Genomic DNA, 27,950 nt, shown 5'->3' with positions numbered 1-27,950 from the left:
TCACCTGATGTAGCCGACCTGTGGCCGGTGGGTAAGCTGCCAGCGGTATGAAGTTTTGTCTTGCCAGCCGACGTTTCGTGGGTCTTTCCACAGAAGTTTCGCCTCTCCATCAGTATTCCCTGTGTGCCACAGAGCGTTACGAAGAAACTCACCAGGGCCTGTACGAGACTTCACCGCCTACAGAACATAACACAAAACCATATTAACCTTAAAGTTTTATTAAAAAGAGGCCTGTTATAATAATTTATTTTTTTATGTAAGATTATATAAGATTTTATATCTTGTTTTCAGAAAAATCTAACAAAATTTAGTGAGATTTATGCTTAAAACAAGAAAAGAAAAAATTGCCAATGGTGTAAGAAAAACTTGTTTTTCCTTGGATAGAGTTTATTTTTCTTACCCAGTTAGCAAACACACACATACAGTGCATTCAGAAAGTATTCAGACCCCTTAATTTTTACGCATTTTGTTATGTTGCTGCCTTGCGCTTAAATGCTTTAAATTATTTATTTTTTCACATCAATCCACACTCCATACCCCATAATGACAAAGTAAAAAACTGATTTTTGATAACTTTGCAAATTTATTAAAAAGAAAAAACTGAAATATCACACTGACATAAGTATTCACACCCTTAACTTAGTACTTAGTTGAAGCACTTTTTGGCAGCGATTACAGCCTCAAATCTTTGGGTATGATGCAAAGCTTTGCACACCTGGATTTGGGGATTGTCTGCCATTCTTCTCAGCAGACCCTCTCAAACTGTGTCAGGTTGGATGGGGACCGTCGGTGGACAGCCATTTTCAGGTCTCTCCAGAGATGTTCGATTGGGTTCAAGTCTGGGCTCTAGCTGGGCCACTCAAGGACATTCACAGAGTTGTCCCTAAGCCAACCTTGCAATGTTTTAACTGTGTGCTTAGGGTCACTGTCCTTTTGGAAGGTGAACCTTCAGCCCAGTCTGAGATCTTGAGCACTCTGGATCAGGTTTTCATTAAGGATATCTCTGTATTTTGCTTCATTCAGTTTTCCTTCAACCCTGACCAGTCCACCCCCACAGCATGATGCTACCACCACCATGCTTCACAGTTGTGATGGTATTGCACAGATGATGAGCGGTGCCTGGTTTCCTCCAGACATGATGCTTGAAACAGTTCAATCTTCATTTCATCAGACCAGAGAATCTTGTTTCTCACAGTCTGAGAGTCCTTTAGGTGCTTTTATATATGTCTTGCACTGAGGAGAGGCTTCTGTCTGGCCATTCTGCCATAAAACTCAGATCAGTGGAGTGTTGCAGTGATGGTTGTCCTTCTGCAAGTTTATCTCCACACATGATCTCTGGAGCTCAGCCAGAGTGACCATCGGGCTCTTGGTCACCTCTCTTACAAAGGCCCTTCTCCCCTAATTGCTCAGTTTCTCCGGGCACCAGCTCTAGGAAGAGTCCTGGTGTTCCAAACTTCTTCCATTTAAGAATTATGGAGGCCAGGGGGGCCTGGGTAGCTCATCGAGTATTGATGCTGACTACCACCCCTGGAGTCACGAGTTCGAATCCAAGGCATGATGAGTCACTCCAGATAGGTCTCCTAAGCAACCAAATTGGCCTGGTTGCTAGGGAGGATAGAGTCACATGGGGTAACCTCCTTGTGGTCGCGATTAGGGGTTCTCGCTCTCAATGGGGCATGTGGTAAGTTGTGCGTGGATCGCGGGAGTAGCATGAGCCTCCACATACTGTGAGTCTCCGCGGTGTCATGCCACGTAATAAGATGTGCAGACTGATGGACTCAGAAGCGGAGGCAACTGAGACTTGTCCTCCGCCACCCGGAGTGAGGAGAGTAACCACGCCACCACCAGGACCTACTAAGTAATGGGAATTGGGCATTCCAAATTGCGAGAAAAGGGGATAAAATAATTTTAAAAAAAAGAATTATGGAGGCCACTGTGCTCTTGGGAACCTTCAATGAAGCCGAAAATATTTATAGCCTTCCCCAGATCTGTGCCTCAACACAATCCTGTCTCTGAGATCTGCAGGCAGTTCCTTTGACCTCATGACTTGGTTTTTGCTCTGATATGCATTTTCAGCTGTGAGACTTTATATAGACAGGTGTGTGCCTTTCCAAATCATGTCCAATCAATTGAATTTGCCACCAGTGGACTCAAATCAAAGTGTAGAAACATCTCAAAGATGATCCAGAGTAATGGGATGCAAATGAGTTAAATTTCAAGTGTCATAGCAAAGGGTCTTAATACTTATGTCAATGTGATATTTCAGTTTTTGTTTGTTTTTAATAAATTTGCAATGTTATCAAAAATCTGGTTTTTGTCTTGTCATTATGGGGTATGGAGTATAGACTGATGTGAAACATTTCTTTTTAAAGCATTTTAGCATAAGGCTGCAACATAACAAAATGTGAAAAATTAAGGGGTCTGAATACTTTCTGAATGCACTGTATAAGCAGGTGCATCTCAATAAATTAGAATGTCGTGGAAAATTTCATTTATTTCAATAATTCAACTCAAATTGTGAAACTCGTGTATTAAATAAATTCAATGCACACAGACTGAAGTAGTTTAAGTCTTTGGTTCTTTTAATTGTGATGATTTTGGCTCACATTTAACAAAAACCCACCAATTCACTATCTCAAAAAATTAGAATACATCATAAGACCAATAAAAAAAACATTTTTAGTGAATTGTTGGCCTTCTGGAAAGTATGTTCATTTACTGTATATGTACTCAATACTTGGTAGGGGCTCCTTTTGCTTTAAATACTGCCTCAATTTGGCGTGGCATGGAGGTGATCAGTTTGTGGCACTGCTGAGGTGGTATGAAAGCCCAGGTTTCTTTGACAGTGGCCTTCAGCTCATCTGCATTTTATGGTCTCTTGTTTCTCATTTTCCTCTTGACAATACCCCATAGATTCTCTATGGGGTTCAGTTCTGGTGAGTTTGCTGGCCAGTCAAGCACACCAACACCATGGTCATTTAACCAACTTTTGGTGCTTTTGGCAGTGTGGGCAGGTGCCAAATCCTGCTGGAAAATGAAATCAGCATCTTTAAAAAGCTGGTCAGCAGAAGGAAGCATGAAGTGCTCCAAAATTGCTTGGTAAATGGGTGCAGTGACTTTGGTTTTCAAAAAACACAATGGATCAACACCAGCAGATGACATTGCACCCCAAATCATCACAGACTGTGGAAACTTAACACTGGACTTCAAGCAACTTGGGCTATGAGCTTCTCCACTCTTCCTCCAGACTCTAGGACCTTGGTTTCCAAATGAAATACAAAACTTGCTCTCATCTGAAAAGAGGACTTTGGACAACTGGGCAACACTCCAGTTCTTCTTCTCTTTAGCCCAGGTAAGACGCCTCTGACGTTGTCTGTGGTTCAGGAGTGGCTTAACAAGAGGAATACGACAACTGTAGCCAAATTCCTTGACACATCTGTGTGTGGTGGCTCTTGATGCATTGACCCCAGCCTCAGTCCATTCCTTGTAAAGTTCACCCAAATTCTTGAATAGATTTTGCTTGACAATCCTCATAAGGCTGCGGTTCTCTCGGTTGGTTGTGCATCTTTTTCTTCCACACTTTTTCCTTCCACTCAACTTTCTGTTAACATGCTTGGATACAGCACTCTGTGAACAGCCAGCTTCTTTGCCAATGAATGTTTGTGGCTTACCCTCCTTGTGAAGGGTGTCAATGATTGTCTTCTGGACAACTGTCAGATCAGCAGTCTTCCCCATGATTGTGTAGCCTAGTGAACCAAACTGAGAGACCATTTAGAGGGCTCAGGAAACCTTTGCAAATGTTTTGAGTTGATTAGCTGATTGGCATGTCACCATATTCTAATTTGTTGAGATAGTGAATTGGTGGGTTTTTGTTAAATGTGAGCCAAAATCATCACAATTAAAAGAACCAAAGACTTAAACTACTTCAATCTGTGTGCATTTTATTTATTTAATACACGAGTTTCACAATTTGAGTTGAATTACTGAAATAAAAAAACTTTTCCATGACATTCTAATTTATTGAGATGCACCTGTATATGTATATACACAGTACTGTGCAAAAGTCTTAGGCACATTAGATGTTTCACAAAAATATTTGTCTTGAGACAGTTATTTTATATCTTCAGCTTTAGTGTGTCAGTAGGAAATATAAATTTTAGATTTCCAAACATTCCTTATATAGAATAGAACAGCAGTGTATATACAGTAAATATATATAAATATATATATTACTGCTTTCAGTTTATTATATTTTTAATCGCATAATTTTTCGTAGTTAATCGCAATTAATCACAGATTTTGAAAGTGCTGAAATTTGACTCTAAATATACTTCTTTTCCTGTCAAAATGCATTTATTTCCTTCTTAGGAAAGAAAACAAAACAATATGTAACAATATAATGCTTCATTAACATTTTCCAAACAAAGCCTTCCACAGTATAAAGATAGAAATGCACTAAAATAGCACCAATTTAAGTAATATTAAACGTTTCCCAAAGTCTATTGGGAGGTTGACTAATTGAAAGAACTAGTCTTCCCATTGGTTGCATATTCACTCACATCGCAAAGGCCTTCCAATCAGCGTTTATACTGGTTTATGCTGTATTAATGGTAAATGCAGTAATCACGATTTGATGATTGAGGATCATCATGATGGCGCCACGGACGGCTGCCTTGGTGTGGAGCTCCTCAGTTCTTTTGTTGTTTTTGTTTGTTTGTCCTGTGTTTAGTAATATTTTTCCAGCCAGTTTTAACAGACACGAACTGCTGAACATTCGACAGCATGTACCAGACAATCTTTTCCTGGTTTTCGAATATTCAGACGTTTTGCTAGACATTTTAGTTGGAGGCGCAGCTCTGCTGTTCAAGAGATGCAGGCGAGGGAGACGAGCCGGTGCGCTGGTCAAACTCCGTCGGCACGGATTTCGAACAGCGCTGCCGAGTATTCACTTAGCGAATCTCCGCTCTCTTCCTAACGAAACGGACGAACTACATCTCCTCACCCGCACAAACAAGGACTTTTCAACCTCTGCTGCCTTGTGCTTCACAGAAACCTGGCTGAGTGAAGCCATTACGGACAGCACGTTACATCTGCCGGGTTTCCAGCTGTTCAGAGCAGATCGCATCGTGGAGTTAACGGGGAAAACTAGAGGCACTGGAACATGCTTTTATATCAATGAAAGTTGGTGTACAGATGTAACAACGTTAAAGAGGATGTGCTGTCCTAATTTGGAAGCGCTCTTTATTAACTGTAAGCCTTTCTACTCGCCTTGGGAGTTTTCCTCATTTATTCTGGTGAGTGTGTATATCGCGCCAAACGTGTGTTTGAATGCCGCGCTGCAACAGCTGGCTGATCAAATCACAGACACGGAACAACAATACCCGGACTCAGTTATTATTATTCTTGGGGATTTTAACAAAGCAAATCTCACACGTGAACTGCCCAAATACAAACAGCACATCACATGCCCCACCAGAGACAGGAATATACTGGATCATTGTTACACAACAATAAAGGATGCATATCGCTCTGTCCCTTGAGCAGCTTTGGGACTCTCTGATCACTGGTTCATCTTCTTCCAACCTACAGGCAGAAATTAAAATCAACCAAGCCAGTTGTAAGGACTGTAAAGAGATGGACCAATGAAGCAGAGCGGGAACTACAAGCCTGCTTCAATTGCATGGATTGGAGTGTTTTTGAGGCTGCAGCCACAGACCTGGACGAGCTCACAGATACTGTTACATCATATATCAGTTTCTGTGAGGATATGTGCATTCCTACTAGGACTAAAGTTCAACAATGACAAACCCTGGTTTACAGCAGAGCTCAGGCAGCTTCGTCAGGCCAAAGAGGATGCTTACAGGGGTGGGGATAAAGTCTTGTACAATCAGGCCAGGAACACACTGAACAGGGGAATCAGAGTGGCTAAAAGAAGATACTCTGAGAAGCTGAAAAACAAGTTTTCAGCTAACGACCCTGCATCAGTGTGGAGTGGCAAATTACAGGACTCCTACCCCCAACCCTGTAGGGAACCAACAACTGGCTGATGACCTGAATGTGTTCTACTGCAGATTTTAAAGGCCCAATCTCACACCCCACACCCACTCTGATCTTTACTTCACACAAACACCAACACCTCCTGCAACCCCCTTCCTCCCCCTCCTGCTACTCAACCTGCACTTAAGATCTGTGAAGATGATGTGAGCCGCGTCTTTCGGAAACAAAAGACGAGGAAGGCTTCAGGCCCAGATGGCGTCTCACCAGCGTGTCTTCTATCCTGTGCTAACCAGCTGGCCCCCATCTTCACAGAGATCTTCAATAGATCACTGGAGCAGTGTGAAGTCCCATGTTGCTTCAAATGCTCAATCATTATTCCTGTCCCAAAGAAACCAAAAATCACAGGACTTAATGACTACAGACCTGTCGCCCTGACGTCTGTGGTCATGAAATCATTTGAGAGACTGGTGTTGGCCCACCTGAAGAACATCACTGGACCCTTTCTAGATCCCCTTCAATTTGCTTATCGAGCAAACAGGTTTGTGGATGATGCAGTCAACATAGGATTGCATCATATCCTGCAACATCTGGACAGACCAGGGACATATGCAAGGATCCTTTTTGTGAACTTCAGTTCAGCTTTCAACACCATCATCCCAGCTATACTCCAGAATAAATTACACCAACTCTCTGTTCCCATGTCTATCTGTCAGTGGATTACCAGCTTTCTGACAGACAGGCAGCAGCTTGTGAGACAGGGGAAACTCACTTCCAGCACCTATACAATCAGCACTGGTGCCCCCCATGGATGTGTGCTCTCCCCACTACTCTTCTCCCTCTACACCAATGACTGCATCGCCAAGGACCCCTGTCAAGCTCCTGAAGATTGCAGACGACACCACTGTCATCGGCCTCATCTGAGATAATGATGAGTTTGCATACAGAAGGGAGGTTGAACAGCTGGCTGTCTGGTGCAGTCAAAATAACCTTGAGCTGAACAAGCTCAAAACGGTGGAGATCATTGTGGACTTTAGGAGAAACACCCCAACACTGACCCCCCTCACCATTCTAAACAGCATTGTGGCAGCAGTGGAGTCATTCAGGTTCCTGGGCACTACCATCTCCCAGGATCTGAAGTGGGAGACCCACTTTGACTCCATTGTGAAAAAGGCCCAGCAGATGTTGTACTTCCTTCACCAGCTGAGGAAATTCAACCTGCCACAGGAGCTGCTGATACAGTTTTACTCCGCAGTTATTGAGTCTGTCCTCTGCACTTCAATACCTGTCTGGTATGATTCAGCTACGAAATCAGACATCAGAACTATACACTTTTTGATTGAGGAAAAAGGCTGGAAAAATCACTCTGGACCCCACTCACCCTGCTTTTTGAACTGTTGCCTTCTGGCCGACGCTTCAGAGCTCTGAGCACCAGAACTGTCAGGCACAGGAACAGTTTTTTCCCTCAGGCTATCCATCTCATAAACAGTTAAACTGCCCCATTGAGCAATAACTATGTGCAATACACAGTTTAGTCTTTCTTATATTTGTCCAACACATCCAACCTCTTCTGCCATTTCATTCCTCTGAAAAAAAAAACATTTGCACTGTACATAACAGATTGTATTCGATTTGCACTACCCATGTGTATGTATGTATGTATGTATGTGTGTGTCTGTACGTATGTGTATAATTAGTTTTATTTTTTATTATTATCTATGTCTTGCTGCTGTTTTTGTATTGTTTTTGTATTGTTGTACACTGGAAGCTCCTGTCACCAAGACAAATTCCTTGTATGTGTAAGCATACTTGGCAATAAAGCTGATTCTGATTCTGATAAATGCGTTAATCACGATTTAGAAAAATTAAGTCTCTTAAGCGTTTGTACCTTGAGCTGTAGGCCTGGTTCAGCCATGGCCCTGAATGGGACAGACTGCCAGTATGTCTGCTCTGTCTGCTTCCACATCACCACATAAAAACTGGATGAATCCTGATAGCCAAAGATGAATCCGGCATAGTCATCGTCAGTCACTGTGTTAACGTGAAACGTACCCTCAAAGTCCACACCATTAAACGCTGTGTAACCTGTGCAGATAAAATGTAAAGTTTGAGTGCTGGTCAGCTCTGCAGTGTTTGCTGGGAGTTTAGCTCTTGAAATCTGAAACAAGACTCACCCACTGCCAACCCTGGGTCACTGTTCATAGTTTGAACAATCTCCATACCCTGAAACCCAAATTAAATTTTTATAACACAATCACCTATTGAATGTATGACTTCAATTAAACCAGTTTAAACAAAATCTTGCAAAAACAAAAAACTTACAATGCTTCTTTTCTGTTTAAAGTTAAAGTTGCAATGTGTGATTTACATAACACTAATGGCAACAAACGCAATCTGTTGGTTTAAGCAACCCAACAAGTGGTGCAGAAACTACACACTTCAACTTTAAATGATATCCATAACATCACGGATGACCAAAACATCAATGTAATATTTAAGAATAATTAGAACCATCTAAATAAATCTCTGGGGAGAGAACAGTACAGTAACCTTATGTGCATGATGAACTTTTGTCAGTGAGATCAAGAATCAACAGGATTACCAGGAAAGTTTACCTGATTGAGCACCACCCAATTCGGGTCAATCTGGGCGTCGCCTTCCGGGTCCAGTATCACTGTCTGATAGGCTCTGAAATCTGTGAGTGTGACTTCGGCACTTTCAGGACACACGTCGATGAAATCCAGTACAGCATCATTGTCAAAGTCATTCTCACACACATCACCGACTCCATTACCTGAAAAATTAGAAAGCGTCAGAAAATGAATTTAGTGAAATTGAGTCATCAATCAGCTAGATTATTCACTGTCACTTTAAAAGGGCACTGGACTCTGATAAGTCTTACTGTCCGAGTCTTTCTGGTTGGGGTTGGAAATGAGTCTGCAGTTATCGGGTCCGATGCCGTTGATAGACTGATTATCTGGGATCCCATCATTATCGTCATCATCATCACAGTCATCTCCAATGCCGTCGTTATCTGAGTCCAGCTGAGAGCTGTTTGGAATGTCGGGGCAGTTATCCCGAGTGTCCTGATGTCCGTCTCCATCACTGAAAACACACACACACACTATGAGCAGAACTACAGTATGTCATTCAGCTGATAATATACACTACTGCAACTATCAGACACCAGATGGCAGCAAAGCAATCTTCCTCTATAATGATAAATGAGCAAATGAACATAATGAACACAAACTATGTTTGAATATGACAGGTTTTATGAGTTGTGTGTGTGTGTGTACTCACGTGTCTTGGTTGGTGTCACAAACATCCCCCACTAAGTCATTGTCTATGTCTGTCTGCAAGAGCATTAATTTATTTAATTATACATACAATCGAAAGTTACAGAGATAGGAAGAGATAGTTTGTGAAATTCTGGTTTAAAGGAATATTTCGGGTTCAATACAAGTTAAGCTAAATCGACTGCATTTGTGGCATAATATTGATTAACACAAAAAATTTATTTTGACTTTCCCCTCTTTTTCTTAAAAACAAAAAAAAGCAAAAATCTGGGTTACATTGAGGCACTTACAATGGAAGTGAATGGGGCCAATCCATAAACGTTAAAATACTCACTATTTTAAAAGTATAGCCACAAGACGTAAACAATATGCGTGTTAACATGATTTTAGTGTGATAAAAACACTTACTGACCTTTTCTGTGTTAAGATATAGTCAATTGTATGTGAACAAACCCTAAATCCCTAAAATGACTGTAAAAATGATGATCTAAAAAACTTTACAGCTCAAATAATACAGAAGAGTTTTAACAGAAGAATTAATGTAAGTGCTTTTATAAAATTATAAGCTTCACATTTCTGCCTTTGAACCCTCCAAAAATTGGCCCCATTCACTTCCATTGTAAGTGCCTCACTGTAACCTCGATTTTTGCTCTTTTTTAAAGAAAAGGACAGATGAGGGGGCCTGGGTAGCTCAGCAAGTAAAGACGCTGACTACCACACCTGGAGTCGCAAGTTCGAATCTAGGGTGTGCTGGGTGTCTCCAGTCAGGCTTCCTAAGCACCCAGTTGGCCCGGTTGCTAGGGTGGGTAGAGTCACGTTGGGTTAACCTCCACGTTGGTCGCTATAATGTGGTTCTCGCTCTCGGTGGGACATATGGTGAGTTAAGCGTGGATGCTGCGGAGAATACCGTGAAGCCTCCACACGAGCTACGTCTCCGCGGTAACGCTCTCAACAAGCCAAGATGCGCGGATTGACGGTCTCAGATTCAAAACTGAGATTCGTTCTCCGCCACCCGGATTGAGCCGAGTCACTATGCCACCATGAGGACCTAGAGTGCATTGGGAATTGGGCATTCCAAATTGTGGAGTCTAAATTATTTTTTGTGGTGGTCAACATTATGCCACAAGTGCTGTTGATTGAGCTTAATTTTAATGAAACCCAGAATATTCCAGAAAATTCTGTCATCATTTACTCCTCATGTTGATACAAACCTGACACAGCATGTCTAAAATTGCCATTTTTTATTTCCTTGCTGCTGCAGACACAGATTTGAGTCTGTTCCTCACAAAAAGCTTTTGTATGGCTTCAGAAGTCTTTGAATATGGCACACTAATCTGTGCTTTTATGGTGCTTATTTGTCAATTTAGAGCTATCCAACAGCCGCCCCCATTCAATCATAATACAAAAAAGAGCAGCTAGGATAGTCTTCAGAATTTCACCTTTTATCTTCCACAGAATAAAATAATATGGGTTTGGAACCACATTAGGGAGAGTAAATGATGACAGATATTTCATTTTTGGTTAACTCTTTTTAATATTGATTAGACTGACATTAACAATTCTTTTTGACATTGTAACTTATTAAGTTGGATGTGTAATGTCAGCACCTGCATGGGGTTGCTGATCTCAGGACAGCTGTCACATGCATCACCCACTCCGTCTCCATCCCGGTCCGTCTGCATCGGGTTCGGCACTTTGGGACAGTTATCCAGCACGTTTTGGATTCCTGAAAAAAAACATGCACAAACATCACACATATCAGACCGAAGGATACAGACCGGACTGTTTCCTGAAGTTCAAGATTCTTTACCATCTCCATCGACGTCATCATCACAGGCATCTCCCTCTCCATTGTTGTCTGTATCTTTCTGGTCAATGTTAGAGACGGTAGGACAGTTATCACATGCATCACCAAAGGAATCGGTGTCGGAGTTCTGCTGATCTTTATTGGACACCAGCCGACAGTTATCCTGAAATAAACACCAATAGAGTCCGGATAACTCAACATGCCCACAGACAAGAGTTTGGCTACAGCTCATGTGGGATGCAGTGGGCCACAACGCACCTCTACATTCTTTATTCCATCTCCGTCAGCATCCTCATCGCACTGATCTCCGATCCCATCATTATCTGCATCTTCCTGACCAGAGTTGGGCGTAAAGACGCAGTTATCCTGGAAAACACAGAGGGCCGAATACACTGAACAGCTGCACCATTTTTTTTAATTATTATTATTATTTTTTTTGCATGGTATGTTAGCGCATTAACCCTTTGTCTTGTTCACTAACCACCCACAATCCAGTTTAAGCAGCCACTATCTGCACTGGTCTAACGCTGTGTATTAAAAGGGACAATTCACCCAAAAATGAAAATTCTCTCATCATTTACTCACCCTCATACCATTCCAGAAGTGAATGATTTTGTTTCTTCTGCAGAACACAAACGTAGATTTTTAGAAGAATATCTCAGCTCTGTAGGTCCATACAGTGCAAGTGAATGGTGGCCAGAAATCAGAAGGTCCAAAAAGCATATAAAAGCAGCATAAAAGCAGTCCATAAGACTCCGTTGGCTTAATCCATATCTTCAAAAGCGATATGATAAGTGTGGGTAAGAAACAGATCAATATTTAAGTCTCCACTTTCACTTTCACATCTAAGACTCCATTTCCACCTGTTATTAGGATGTGTTTTGGGTGATCTGATCACATGTGGTTAGCCCTAAATACAGGTCTAAACAGGGTCTAAAACGTTTTGTGATCGGATAACAGAAACCACATAGGAATGTGGTCAAAAAACGCATGTATCCACATCGCATTTGAGGTGTAAAGGCTAATCAGTCCAGTATGTGCCTCGGCAGCAGTGAAGCGCCACCCCTCACCTGTCAATCAACCGTTGCACTATAACAAGAGTTTAAACTTTGTCATTTACGAGCGGCATTGAAAGAAAACAACCGTCCAATCGGAAAATTTAAAAGGAGATGCATACACAATCACTAGAGCTTCATGGATCATCTTTAGTGTCTGATATCAAACACAGGTGACAAGCACGAACACCTGAAGCTCCTTTAATACAGGTAATCCACTAAAATGACAAATAATTCTGCTTGACATGTTGCATTTGTACTTAGATAAAATTTCAACCACATCTGGGAGAAATCACGCTGTTTTATTTTTTGCGCTTTCTTTGTCATTTCTGACTTTGTTGCGCTTTAATATCATGCAGTAACACAATGACAGAGTGATTAATGTATATCGTCATGAAACAGAGACCCTCCCTTTCCAAATCCAAACACAAGTGGTCACAGGAGACATATTTAAGTGACCAGGTTTAAACAGCGATCTGGCTCAACTGACCACACGTGATCGGATCACCCGAGACGCATATTAATATCAAGTGGAAAAGATATAGATTAAACCACTGGAGTCTTATGGATTACATTTTTGCTGCTTTTATCTGCTTTTTGGATCTTCAGATTTCTGGCCACCATTCGCTTGCATTGTATGGACATACAGAGCAGAGATACTCTTCCAAAAATCTTCATTTGTGTTCAGCAGAGGAAAGTCATACACATCTGGGACGGCATGAGGGTGCGTAAATGATGAGGATTTTAAATTTTCAGTGCAAACATGCCTCCTTCCTATGTAAATTAGGCTTATTATAAATATTCACAAAAGTTAGCACAAACAAATAATGTTGCACAGCATGTGTAAATAAATGAGGCTGTCAGAGGTTGCAATTCATTCTTAGTGAAATCCCCCCTGAATACCAGCATCAAAAATACTAACACAACACCCCAACCAAAAAACAGAGCTAAATACAATCCCTTTTTTAGACATACTGAATCTATGAGCATTTATGATAAATAGTTCTGGGACTGCAGCTATGGTGAAACTATGATATAAAACAGTCCAAACAAATGCAAAAACAAACTTGGTTTATGTAACGGATTACCTCATCGAGGATGAATAGCTTAATTTACTTGATAGATGTACAAACATTTTTCCTGGAATGAATCAAGCCTTCTTTTTTATATAAACCATCTGAGTAAGGAGAACAATATGGTTTTCCAACCAATATAAAAAGTCACATTCTGTGTCAGTGTGAGCAGGGAGGATAGTTGTGGGTAAAAACATTGTTTCTGACCTGTTTGCAGTGCTTGTCGTTGTCCATGCAGGGAAGAGCGCGATCTGGATAACCGTCAATATCTGTGTCCTTTCCACAGGTGTGACCATTACCTGCCCATCCGACATTACACTAAGAGAGAAAGATTGATAATTAGATAATTGTGTATCTGCAATCTTAAAGCAGACTTACAGTGATTTAAAGGGATAGTTCACCCCAAAATGAAAATTCTCTCATCATTTACTAACCCTCATGCCATCCCAGATGTGTATGACTTTCTTTCTTCAGCTGAACACAAACAAAGATTTTTAGAAGAATATTTCAGCTGTGTAGATCCATACAATGCAAGTAAATGATGACCAGACCTTTTACACTCCAAAAATCACATAAAAGCAGCATAAAAGTAATCTATACATCTCCACTTTGAGTGAGAAACAGATCAATATTTCAATCATTTTTTACTATAAATCCCACTTTCACTTTCAGAATGTGAAAAGGACTTAAATATTGATCTGTTTCTCACCCACACCTATTATATCACTTCTGAAGATATGGATTAAACCACTGTAGTCATATGGATTACTTTAATGCTGCTTTTATGTGATTTTTGGAGCATAAAAGGTCTGGTCACCATTTACTTGCATTCTATGGACCTACAGAGCTGAAATGTTCTTCTAAAAATCTTTGTTTGTGTTCTGCAGAAGAAAGAAACAACCCAAACTGGGTTGCAGGTCTGTTCTGATAGGGTCAAGGACAGCAAGGGAAAACAAATTACAACAAATAAATAATTAAATGCAACTTACCATATAATCATGCATATTCAGGATAGCAAAATAAAAAGGCTTATCAACTTTTAAAAGGGAGGAGGAAATATTCCTTTTTCTTTTTTTTGTTTACGTTAAACTTTGTGGTATTTTGACACAAATTCATCTGTCACATGGTAATATTGCTAACATAACTGCAATATTTGGCCCAGTGTTTGTGTCATGTGTTAGGCTGGTAAATCACACTTCTGCTGTTTTCTATGCATTTACAAAATTGTGAATTTTCCTATTCAGCCTGTCATGTTAATATTTAATTATTTGGCAGTTAAAGGGGTAGTCCACCCAAAAAGAAAATTCTGTTATTCTTTTACTTACCCTCATGTTGTTCCAAACCTGTACGACTTTCTTTCTTCCGTGAAACACAAAAGAAGTTGTTAAGCAGAATGACAGCCTCGGTCAACATTCAGTTTCATCTTTGTACATGGTGACTGCCTACCATCTCTTTTTAAGTTTCATGGAAGAAAGTAATTCATATGGGTTTAGAACAACATGAGGGTGTGTAAATGATGTCAACATTTTCATTTTGGGTGAACTATCCCTTTAATATTGCATTTTGCATATTATTGGGCTTGTGCAGTTAATATTTATACCTTTCAGTCTTTGATTTTAAGAACATTTTTGTTTACTTTTGTACGCTAAACAATTATGTTTCTGTGATGGGTCGCCACTTGATGTCCAACGTAAAATCTGGATCCTGAAGCAAAACCAGTTAAAAACCACTGGTTTAAGTGACTGAAAATTTTAAACATACAGCGCAGGTCACATCTCCGTTCCGCTGAATGATGCAGTGAGCATTAACATCACAGGGGTTGAAACTGAGGGAAGAGCATGATTTCCGCGGAAAACATCCAGATGTTTGATTCCCAACATACCCAACCTTACATTGACCGCATCTATATGATCCCTGTGAGAGGAAGAAAAAGTTGAAAAACATTAGCACGCTCTGTGTCTGCCCTCAGGAAGTCAGGTAGTTTTTCTGTTTCATACTCACGATGGTGTTGATGCAAATGGAGTTGGGTGTGCAAGCACTGGCCAAACCAACACATTCATCGATATCAGAGCATTCCTGAAACAACAGTGCTGAATGTGAGCCTTCACATTATTCACACAGCTAATTCCCAAACACACATTCAACACCACTTTTCATTATCCAATACGATTTACTGTTTATGCAAAGCGATTCACAGAGCATTCAAGGTATACATTTTATCAGTATGTGTGTTCTCTAGAAATCGAATCTGTGCCTTTGCATTGCTAGCACCATGCTTTACCAGTTGAGCCACAGGAACACCAGGGTTTTGTTTTTGTTTTCTCCCCTTTTCTCCCCAATTTGGAATTCCCAATTCCCAATGCACTCTAAGACCTTGTGGTGGCATTGTGACTCGCCTGAATCCTGGTGGCGGAGGACGAGTCTCAGTTGCCTCCACGTCTGAGACCATCAATCCGCGCATCTTATCACGTGGCTTGTTGAGCGCGTTACCGCGGAGACTTAGCACGTGTGGAGGCTTCATGCTATTCTCCGCAGCATCCACACACAACTCACCACGCGGCCCACTGAGAGTGAGAACCACATTATAGTGACCATGAGGAGGTTACCCCATGTGACTCCATTGTCTCTAGCAACCGGGCCAATTTGGTCTTTACTCGCTGAGCTACCCAGGCCCCCAGGAACACCAGGTTTAAGTGAAACTTAACCCTCCTATTGTCTTAGAGAAATAATAATTTCAAACTAATTGTTCTATCCATTGTCTTAACGGGTCAATTTTGGGAAGAACCAGTTTTGACCTTTCACCTTCTGACTTTCTGGATGTTGTACAGCTTTAAATAGGTTTTTGTATATCTACGAATCAAATTTGACCTAAAAATATTTTATCCACTATACTGCTCTCTAGCTCCCACATCTGCTCCACAGGGTACTGCATCTTTCCCACAAATTGCATACTTTCCTCTAAAACGGGGTTTCTGCTCACATGCACACATCTACACACACAAGCACACACAGAGATAGTAATTTTTACAGTTCCGAACTGGTAATATTTTAGTAAATAAGTTTAAGCTGAAGGCCCCTTAATTGTAAAAGACCTATTAAATATAATTTTCTACAAAAACATTAGATGGCAGAAATAACTATTATGACACCTTCTAAACCCCTGTAACACTGCAACAAATGGTTTGAAATTAGTATGAAGGAATACATTTGTTGCAATGGACGTGCAAAGCGGGCCCGTTTTGACTGCTGGAAAAGGCAATAGAGATTCATTTGTGAAATAGGCATGTACTAAAATTGTAACTCTGAAATTTACACTGGTGATTTTCTACAAGCAGAATAAATTAGAAAAATGTTGTAATATAGTTAAGATATTATAAAATTCCAAAAGTGATTCAAATAAACATAAACTGAGACATCCTTTCCATCCTTTTCAATTTTCATGTTTGCCAAAAATGACATATCAAATATATGTTGCTCCATTAATATTCAGTATGTATGATGTTTTCCCCTATCATTACACACTTTGGGACCACAATACAATTTTCATTAAGGGGGGTCTCTACTGCTTTTGTACACTAATCAAGAATTTATTCATTTTGAATGGTTTTCAATACGGGTCAAAAATGACCCGAAGTACAAAAGGAGGGTGCAGTTTCTTAAGACAATAGGAGGGTTAAGTGTGCAAATACTTTTTGAGGCCACTGTACCTGTTGGTGCTTTTTAGCATATTCCAGACCGACTCCGGAGAGAGGCGGGCCCCACAAACCTGGTGGGCAGGGCTCACAGGTAAAACCTTTTGCTGTGTTAATACAGGCACCTGGTGAATAACACGGCTGAGCTGTTGCACACTGAGAAAGAGACAGAGAGAAACAGGGAGGCATCTATTTAGACATCTTAAAGATTCAAATAAGTGAAATATGAATCAGCCTGGATAAATCACATCTCATGATTAAAAAACAAACCCGTGTGTTAATCAGGATCCCTGGAAACTAAGCAAAGCCTTAAAGACATGACATAAATCAGAAGATAAATGTTGAGGCAATCACCCCCTCCCCTCCCCACCTCATCTATGTCCTGACAGTGTGTGCCGTTCCCTATCGTGCCCTCTGGACAGGGGCCGCAGAGGTACCCTGGGAAGTCAAACGTCTCCATGCAAGCCACACCCTTAAAGCAGGGGTTGGGCTGACAGCGCGAGCGCGGCTCATGAAATCCTTCAAGCAAAGAAAAGAATGATCAAATACAGCTACAATTCCGTGTAGTTGAAAATGAACTCAAGACATTTCACTTCAAGTACGGATGAATCTAGGAATTTAAAGCCGTCTGTCAGTCAGCAGAGAGTTCTAGGCTATGCTCGTGGAATACTAGCATACCATGCATACTGCACTTTATAATGCCTATAATGGAAAAAAAATGACAGTATGTAAAATAGTACACATTCTGCAATAATAAACATTTTGAACAGTAGAATGTTACATTGATGTGACATGACCTCATTATGTTTAAGTCAGTGAATGGCACTTGGTCCCTGAAATAAAAAATATTTATTTTGCATTTTTTTTTTTTCTCCAGTTTTGTATAAAGTTTTTGTTATTGTCTTAACATTTGGAAGACATATTGAATAATGAGTCAAGGTAGAACTTCCGGTTCATTCATCACATTGGAAATGGAAGGTCAAGTATATCGGAACACTGCCACTGCTTTCAACCTTACATTTATGAAAAAATAGTTCATATACTATATACAATGGCATAACAAACAACTTGTTGTCGACTGCGAGTCCGTTCCGACAGCACTTTTTTTTTGTTCACAAATTTGGTTCAGGTAGAAAATTTTAGGTAGCCACTTTGGTTATAAAATAAGGATACCTACTCTCTTTCATAACCAAACTGAGTATGATCAACCGTATTAATCACTATTAACAAGGCTGATAACTATATTTTGCTACTCACCACACATCTGGCACTCCAGAATAGTGTTCCTGATGAGAGACATTTCTTTCACCTAATGAACACAAAACACCTGAACGTTAATTTCACGTTTAGAACAGATACACTTGCATACGCACGCACACGTACCTGTTCTCTGATGTCCTCTCTCAACTCTCCTAGGATCTGATTAAATATGATGAGCTGTCCAATCAGAGCTTTAGTGTGGTCCCCTGTAAATAAACAACCAAAATATCTTCTAACAAAAAAGGAAATAAAAAACACCAAATCATGCATAATCCTCACTTCAGTTCGAAACATGCTTTTAGATGCTGTGTAGAACTAACCTAGAATAGAATTCACCTCACCATTCACTGAAAAAAAATAAAAAAATTTGCAAGATATTACAAATTAACATTCAAGTACCGTTTACAATCTTTCAAGCAGGAAAATGTGTTGGTGCTGTTTAACCTGTATTATACGAAGAGGCATCTCCCTGAAAGGGGCAATCAGTGAGAGCCCCAGCTTGAGCAACAGTGCCCCCTAGTGCCAGTTTAAGAGACTCCACCGAGCCCTGGAGGAACAGCATCAGTCATTTACAAGAGTTTAACTTTCTATATGTTCATAGTCTGATCGTACAGTCTTATAGAATATCAGTCTTGTTAAAGGGACTTCAGCTCTTTGTGTGTATTAGAGAAATAGTTTATCCGAAAAAGGAAATTCCATCATTATTTACCCAACCTAATGTCATTCCAAACCCTTTTGGTGTTACACAAAGAATCTTCACATTACACTTTTCCATACATGGACAGTAAATAGTGACTACATCTGCCAAGCATAAAAAGGACAAAAACTCATTAAAATATCAGAAAAGTAGAACATATGTCTCGTGTGCTATATTCTATGCAGTGTTGGGTGTAATTAAATTACAAAGTAATTTGATACTGTAATCTAATTACTTCTTAGTCAAAAAGTAGTGTAATTAATTACATTTTATATTATTGTAATCAGATTACAGTTACTGACTTTCAATTAATTTAATTATATTTAAGTACATTATAGGGTTATGCTTATTTCTAATAAATTATTTATGTAGAATAAACGAATTATGGCCCCATAACGAATCATTGTGGAGGAGAAATGTGAGGTGCTGAGTGAAAGACTTGTGTAACAATGAACAAGCAAGAAATATAGATTTGGATTATTTTGAATTTGTTAATCGGAAAAGTGTTTTAGAAAGTAATTTAAAAGTAAAGTAATTAGTGATGTGATTACTTTTTCAATGAATGAATTAGTAAAGTAATCTGATTACAATTTTAGAGAAATAATTAGAAATTTGTAGTAGATTACTATTTTTAAGTAACTTACCCAACACTGATTCTATGTCTTCTGAAGCCATAAAATACCTCTGTGTGAGGAGCAAACCTAAATTTAGATTGTTATTCACTGAAAATCTTCCCCATTCATTTTCCAATCTGCATCTTCAAACTGCCACTTTTGAATCTGAATGCGAAGAGCAATAAGATTTCAGAGTTTTAGCAGAGGGGGAAATTATCAGTGAATTTCAACTTAAATTTTTGTCAAACACATATCTATTGCATATAGTGTGTGTCACATTGACTACAGTGCCTTTATGTTTGTCCTTTTTGTAACTTGACAGATGTGGTGACTCTAAACCACTTTGTATGAAAATGTATCCTTTTGTGCTTTACGAAATAAATCACATATTACAGCATACAGGGTTGGAACGACATGAGAGTGAGTAAATAATGACATAACTTTTAGGTGAACTATTCCTTTTTAAGTATTAGAGGTCTATTCAAGAGCTGAGAATACATTATCAACTTAAAAATTTCCTCTCATTGTTTACACTGATTGTCACCATATACAGTATATCAAAGAAAAGGCCAGATTGAGGTCAAAGCTGGTCTCACCTGCATCCGAGCATAAGCCTTGTGGCCATTACGAATCTCCACCAGCTCTGTGTCTTTGGGCAGAGTGACCAGTTGAGGCAGCCGCTGGGCAGAGTCAGCCAGCCGGCAGTTTACATAGAGCTCAAGGCTCAGGTACTCTCTGCGCAGGCCACCGACACGGAGAATAAGAGACTGAGTACGTCCGTCTGCAACATTTGGGCTCTGCAGATTCACTGTGTGCAGTTTTCCATCTTCACGAACATACCGGACAAGAACTAGAATAGAACAAACCTTTCAGACAGCTCCAAGCACCTACATTTCACTTAAAATATGTGCCTCAATGGGTCAGAGAAGTGTTACCTTTGTTAATTTTGCTCATGATGGCAAGCTCCAGGTATTTCTTGTTGTCCTGCTTGTTGTAGAGGCCCAGCAGAACTCCACCCAGTTTAGGAGGCAGACGGAAGTTAGACAACACATACACATCACTGAGAGTCTTCAGAGCTAAAGAGACCTTCTCCACTGCAGCCACAGTCTGTTTCACATCATCCAAACTCAACACATCTATCACTTAGAAAGAGAAACAGAGAGACAGATCGGAATAGTTCATCCAAAACCAAATTCTGTTATTATCTACTCATACTCCGATGTCGTTTTTGTTTCTGTGGTACATAAAATGAAAATCTTTGAAGAATTTAATAACTACAGTCTTGACCAACACAAAATCTTAGAAGCTCAACTTTCCAAGGCATGCAGGCATTATGACCAAAACTGAACAAGAAATGTGAAATTTGCAGAGAAATCAGAAGTGTTCCGTTTTGATCATTTATAAAAAATAAAAATTGCATTGTACAAATTATTGCAAAATGTAAAAACATCAAACCCATCAAAAAGCTATGTGTCATATGTTGTTGGAAACCTCTCAATGAGTAGAATACAATCAGCCTATTTGTTTTACTCAGACAAAAATATAGCGAGTAATAGCTAAGTGTATGTCTTTGACAATGTTGGTGTTGCTTATATGCCACGTTTTCTATTATAATTTCACGAAAAATAAATGGAACATAAAACAAATAAATGGACCATTACTTAGAGGAGGCGATTATCTTTCAGATGAGCCACACAGAAGGTAATCAGATTCATAGATCATTAGATTATCCATACGAAGCACAAGTAAGATAACGCCAAGTAAATGTCAAAAAGCACTCATTCTGTGAAATCTCATTACTAAAATCATGTCTACATGCTATGCATACCTTTAGTCACTGTAGTGTTTGCATGTGTAATTATTTCTTATGTACAATTATTTTATTTTTTATTTGTTTGGAGAAGCTTTAGGACACTTGGAGACATTTTTTGGCACTATGATAAATTATTTTAAATTATTAACTTTTGATTGCTTTGTCGTATCACGACAAATTTGTTCTTAGATACAGTTGTCATGATTGGGAGCAAAACAAAAGCAGTTTTTCAGAGCCACCTTATTTACTCCCAGAGATATATAATGTAAAATCAGAAAAAAAAAAGAGAAATATTTTGGCTCAATTATTTGTGTGACTTTTAATCAGTATCTTAGACTGAGTCTCAGAATGTATAGTAATCTATATAATTATACATTTTGAAAAGTTGTCTTTACAATGATACCAAACACTTTTTTTCGAGTTATATGCCTTTAATTTAGCATATGCCACTGAAACAGGAAATCTTTAAAAACACCTTCAAGCTTAAAGGGTTAAGTTCCCCCGTGAAATTGCATCCCCCAAAAATGAAAGCACTGGTAATGCAATTTGTTTATTTTTCAATTAGTGCAGTTTACTGTGCTTTTTTGTTTCAAAGACATTTGTCATTAATATACGTTCAACTATCCTTGTATGGAAAACAAGCTGAGTGAAGATTCTTAAAAATGTCTGATTTTGTGTTCCACAGAGAAAAAAAAAATACGTAGACGGGTTTGAGGTTGAGTAAATTACAAAGAGGAAAAAGACAGCTATGCTGGATTCCACAGTTCTACAGTCTGTGAGTCATTAAAACTTAAATACTGCAGTGATAACTGTAGTCTCTCTCTCTCTCTCTCTCTCAGTTCTATTCAATTTAAAGTGCTTTATTGGCATGACATAATTTGTATTGCCAAAGCAGTTACACAGAGAAACAGAACAGGAATTGAACAAGAACTAGAACATGAAAACAATAATAATTATGAAGAAATAAATACATAATAATAAACAGTTCAGCATTAATGCAACATATCAGTATATACGGTCGGTAACAGGGGTAGGGGATGGGAGTCAGGGGTCAATACATTCATGTATTATTTTATTTATTTATTTTTTATTTTAGTTCTGGTTGTCCCTCAGGTTACTACAGTATGCTAGAAATCTTGCAGCTATATTTGCACATTCTTGTTTTTCACCTAGAATAAAACACATTTTTTGTGGCGGCTTACATTCATTGAAATCTGGGCATATATTGTTAATTTTTTGGTAGTATTTGTTTCTATTCGATTGGTATTTTAGTTATTCTGTGAGAAAGTGCAGCTCAGTCTCAATCACTCCCAGGTTGCATTGGGAGCACAGTCTGTACACAGTCTGGCGGCCCATTTCTATAGCCAGACTGTGCTCACTGAGTCTGTACATCGTCAGTGCTTTTCTTAACTTTCTGTCAGTCACCATCTGTCAGACTCTCTCCCTCTCTCTCTCTCTCTCAGTTTTAAGGCGCTTTATTGGCATGACAAAGTTTTGTACAAAGTATTGCCAAAGCATTTACAGCTGAGCTGCATATACAAATAAGACTGCAAAACAAAGACAGTGCAAAACAATGTGCATTACATAATAAGAAATAAGAAATACAATGTTTACTTGACAAATAAGGTATAATGGTTAGAAAATGCAGCTCAGTCTCGATTTTGCTTTGATCACAGTGTGAACATAACCTTTCTTCCTGTGGCAGCCATGTTTTCCTGTGACTGCCCGTTTCTATAGCGAGATTATGTCCACTGAGCCTGTAACTTGCCAAGGTGGCTCTCAGTTTTTTATCTGCCACTGTGTACAGATAGCCTGCCATGGTTTATTATCTTTTTAGGGACAGATAGCATTGCATTTTACTCTATAGTGTTTGATTTTCCCAATAGGTGATATAATTATCTTTCATTTGTGCTGTAATTTGCCTGTATATAATTATTTTAGCAGTATTGTTCTGGTCCAGGTCTCCAGTGTGATGGGGGTTAGTAGATGTTAGTGAACCATAAGGACTGAAGCTCCGGACCAGCTGAGAGGAGACTGTTTACTTTGCTCAACTCTTGGTATTGCAGGGCTTTATAATGGTATGAGTGGGGGGTCACTGAGTTTTTGATGTTTCCAGAATTTGATTGCCCGTTTTTTGTATTTTTATATTTTATAATTAGTGGATATTTGTCTAATTCTGCCCGGCATGCATTATTTGTTGTGTGTGCACAGTTTCGGTGTACTTGTAGAATATTTTCCCAAACTTCTGCATGCAGGATCTCTATTGGATGTTTTTCCCCATCTGGTGAATTCTTGATTTGGATTTGTCAGTGGACCCCACACCTCACTGCCATAAAGAGCAATCGGCTCAATCAATGATTCTAACATTTTTAACCAAATTCTAATAGGTAAATCTATAGGACATTGACTTTTTATGGCATAGAAGGCCCTGCGGGCTTTATCTCTCAGTTCATTCACTGCAGGGTTGAAGTTTCCAGTGGAAGTGATTTTTAGCCCTAGATAATTGTAGTGTGATGAGTGTGTTATTTGGTTAGTTCCTAATGTGAATGTGCGTTGTGTTCCCTGAGATCTGGATATTTTCTTGAAGATCGTGATCTTAGCTTTATTCAGGGCCCAGGTCTGACAGTACTGCTCCAGCAGGTCCAGGTTCTGCTATAGACCCTGTTCAGTACGGGACAGCAGAACCAGGTCATCTGCATAGAGCAGGCATTTGATTTCTGAGTCGTGAAAAGTGAGACCAGGGGCTGCAGATCGCTCCAGAATGGTTGCCAGTTCATTCTCTCTCTCTCTCTCTCTCTCTCTCTAGTGCCTGGTAAATCATAACCTTTCTAATAACTTCTCTTCTTCCATTTCATTATCTATCTCCTCATTTCTATTCACTCTTTTTCTTTTTGCGTTTTTATTATTAACTTGATCTGGAATCAGGTTAAACTTATAAAAAAAAATGAATGCAGATTACAGACAGAAGAAAAGAGTGCATGGGAATTCAAAAGCAGAAGAAAATAGTGAATGCGGATTAAAGGCAGAAGAAAAGAGTGCATGGGAATTTAAAAAAATGACAAAAAGAGAAAAGGAGAGTGAGGTTCTAAACCTGAAGTACATATATAAGACACAGAACGAATCTGAAGAGAGGAGGCTGTGACTATGGTGATTTTTAGAATTGTGAACACATAAAATACAGTCAGAATAATTACCTGGCACGTCTTGTTTCTGTGCGGTCTCTGCAGACCAGGCGAACATCAACACGAGAAGACTGATCCAGACGGTCATATTCACAAAAATACACGAGAATGTGATGCAGGAAACATACAGGAGAACAGATCCATCAGCAATGCATTGAAAAGCGAAATATTTCCACAGGAGCGCAGGTTTCTGTAGGGGGGAGAGAGAGAGAGAGAGAGAGAGAGAGAGAGAGAGAGAGAGAGAGAGAGAGAGAGAGAGATGCAGACTGAATAAAACAAGCCGATCTGAGAACTGAGGGGAAAATCCGCCCTTTTCATCATCGTACAACTAGGCTACAACACATCAAACGCATATAAAACAACACAAGATTGATGGCAAGGGTGTTTACATACTCTGGGGCCGTTCTTGCGTTCAATAACAGTACGCAGTGATCTCGAGACGTGTTTTCAAAAAGTGGCTATTTTTATTTATTTTTCACTTGACACGCCGTCTATAAAAGCAACACAGACAGCAGCAGGACGTCCGACGCATGTGCACATAAATCACGTACATGGACCATAAAACCGCGTCCTGTGTGTGTGCTTGGGAGTGTGTTAGGATCGTTATTTATTTATTTCTATTGGTACTTTTTGGGTCGCAATTTGTTCGTCTCGCGCGATTCCCAAATTACATTTCGCCGCCCCATCACAGGTAGCCAAACTATGTTGAAGTCTTTTTAAACATTACACCGTTTTGCTCTGTGATACACTTGTGATATGTGAATCTATAATAAAGTGATCAATAATGATGGTCGGTCGATATTTCGTGAGATAAGGAAAACGCTTCGTGTACTGAAATGGTTTCGCCCTTAGGCATATCGCGAGCGCCTATTTGGCGTCAAGTGAAAATATGCGTCTCATTTATTACCTTTTTGTGGTAAGTGAAATGTTGTTTGAAAACGCTTTTTGAAACGTTCCTTATGTAATATGAACAATAATCTGTTTTCTGTCTTCAGGAACACGTACTTTGCCAAACGTGTGGGTCCGGGGCGTAGATTCCGGGGGGGATGGGGGGAGGTACAAAAAAAACAAATATATCAAGCCAAACCTACACCCTTGTGACATATGTCTCGTGTGCTATATTCTATGCAATGTTGGGTGTAATTCAATTACAAAGTAATTCGATACTGTAGTCTAATTACTTCTTAGTCAAAAAGTAGTGTAATTAATTACATTTTATATTGTAATCAGATTACAGTTACTGACTTTCAATTAATTTAAGAACTTTTTAAGTACATTATAGGGTTATGCTTATTTCTAATATATTATTTATGTAGAATAAATGAATTATGGCCCCGTAACGAGTCATTGTGGAGGAGAAATGTGAGGTGCTGAGTGAAAGACTTGTGTAACAATGAACAAGCAAGAAATATAGATTTTGATTATTTTGATGTGATTACTTTTTCAATGAATTAGTAAAGTAATCTGATTACAATTTTAGAGAAATAATTAGAAATTTGTAGTGGATTACTATTTTTTAAGTAACTTACCCAACACTGATTCTATGTCTTCTGAAGCCATAAAATACCTCTGTGTGAGGAGCAAACCTAAATTTAGATTGTTATTCACTGAAAATCTTCCCCATTCATTTTCCAATCTGCATCTTCAAACTGCCACTTTTGAATCTGAACGCGAGGAATGGCAAACCTACGCCCTTGTTTGGGTCAGAATTCACCCCCCCCAAATTGCATTCTGACCTCTTACTGACCCCAAATATTTAACTTTAAAAAATGTAACCCTAACCTCTGCCAATGTGAACACAAGATTTCCCTTTACAGTAAAGTACTGTGACAGTACCATGGTACTGTGATGGTATCAGATTGTAATACCATGAAGTGACTGCTTATATAATATCCAATGATATTTACGTGGTACTCCAAGGTATTTCAAAGAATATAATGATACTACCATAGTAGCCTACATGTCTGAACATTTTTTTGGTAATACCGTAATGGTTCTTTTTGCTAGTGTATTTTAAGAATTTTAGAACAAGCAAATGCAAACATATTGGCTGTGGCATATTCAATGCAGAAAATATTACATGTAAAGCAGCAATTAAAAATGATCTGTTGTTTTATTCAGTGCAAAATTCTTAAGTTCATAATTCCTCTGTCTACATCTGCTTGATGTTGTGCCAGTTAGCATGCAATCAGTATTTAATGGCATAAAGATTATGACATTTTAAAGCAGAGCAGTGTGAGAGGGCTGTTCAGTTTCAATGTTTAGTCCCGGAGTGATGTTTATTTTTCATTACCACTGAGTTTCCTTAGAAACAGCTTTTAACAGCAGGTGTCAAGGGAACAGTTGTCATACTTGAGCTTTACTGGACCCTGCAAGCAGACAAAAAAAAAAAAAAAAAAAAAACCTTTTGCTCTACACACCATCTGAAAATGAGAAAGCTTAAAATGGGGGCTTGTTAAGTTACTCTCTTCCAAGAAGGGAAAGTATGAGTTTTTAAGTTAAATGGTCACAATCGTTTAATTTTAAGTCATGAATCAAACTTTTACATCCTGAACAAAACCAGACACGTTTGGTCTATGACACAGTTTGGAGCATAACCCACCCCCCTCCACTTCCCAGTCTGAATCTCTGTGGAAAAAGAGTGCAATCCAAATGCTTTTTTTTTTCTCTCTTCTTCTCTCAAACAGGAATTTTTTCCTAGATGATTTTTTATTTTGTATTTATTTTTGGTTAAATGGTGTAGTGCGGCTTTGGGGAGCTCCTGATTGCTCTGAACTGGTGGGGGTTCACTGTTTCCACAAGCATGCGCACACACACACACACACACACACACACACACACACACACACAAACACACACAAATAGAAGGAAACAAACCCAGGAACAAACAGAGTGAGATTCCAGTCTGGTGCTGTAACACACAGCTGTGTGTCCCGAGGGCATAAATTCACAGAGCCCTCAATCTACTCTGATGCTCGGAAACATTGCTGGCAGGTTAATTGTAACTTAAAGGGAATAACATTCTCACATACACTCCAGTACACACACATACACATGCTGACATGGGATAAAGACTCCAGTCATACCAGTATCCTAATAAAAGTTTTATTTTACATGGAGCTACCTGGCTGCCTTATGGTGGACACCATGTTCCAGTACAACTTATTTTATCTCAGCAACCCACCTGTTATCTGGCACTTTCAATAACATATATATGAGATCATATTGTGCAGAAAGAAAATAAAGCCTACATTTTCATTTGACATTTCAGAACATTTTACCACCCAATTCTTATTACTTTTCCCATAGTTTTCAATGATGATTCTCATTAACATAACAATCTTTTTTTTTTTACCATATTACAGTAAAAAAAGGACGTTGCTGAAAGTTTTTTTTTTTTAATATAATTTGTGTAATGAAAATTAGCACAAAAAAAAAGGCATTCAGTACCAAGGGAGTACAAC

The 27,950-nt window shown here is 39.2% G+C and overlaps 1 protein-coding gene across 1 annotated transcript; it reads right to left on the bottom strand.

Moving 5' to 3' along the window:
- On the bottom strand, positions 1-24,669 carry LOC127454189 (thrombospondin-3a). The gene is made up of 21 exons (XM_051721217.1): positions 24,499-24,669; positions 20,427-20,633; positions 20,088-20,341; positions 18,625-18,727; positions 18,501-18,527; positions 18,304-18,386; positions 18,178-18,229; positions 17,291-17,439; positions 16,936-17,076; positions 15,230-15,304; positions 14,990-15,142; positions 13,436-13,546; positions 11,359-11,466; positions 11,104-11,263; positions 10,901-11,019; positions 9,298-9,350; positions 8,897-9,099; positions 8,610-8,788; positions 8,169-8,217; positions 7,883-8,079; positions 1-177 (listed from the first exon to the last, which is right to left on the bottom strand). Exons 1-21 carry the CDS (start codon positions 24,572-24,574, stop codon positions 1-3), a joined length of 2,676 nt encoding a protein of 891 aa, XP_051577177.1. The 5' UTR covers positions 24,575-24,669.
- Positions 24,670-27,950: the final 3,281 nt, after the last annotated feature.

Source organism: Myxocyprinus asiaticus, chromosome 16, assembly GCF_019703515.2.
Source record: "Myxocyprinus asiaticus isolate MX2 ecotype Aquarium Trade chromosome 16, UBuf_Myxa_2, whole genome shotgun sequence".
In the NCBI taxonomy this organism is placed as follows: domain Eukaryota; kingdom Metazoa; phylum Chordata; class Actinopteri; order Cypriniformes; family Catostomidae; genus Myxocyprinus; species Myxocyprinus asiaticus.
This window is presented reverse-complemented; position numbering and strand designations above follow the sequence as displayed.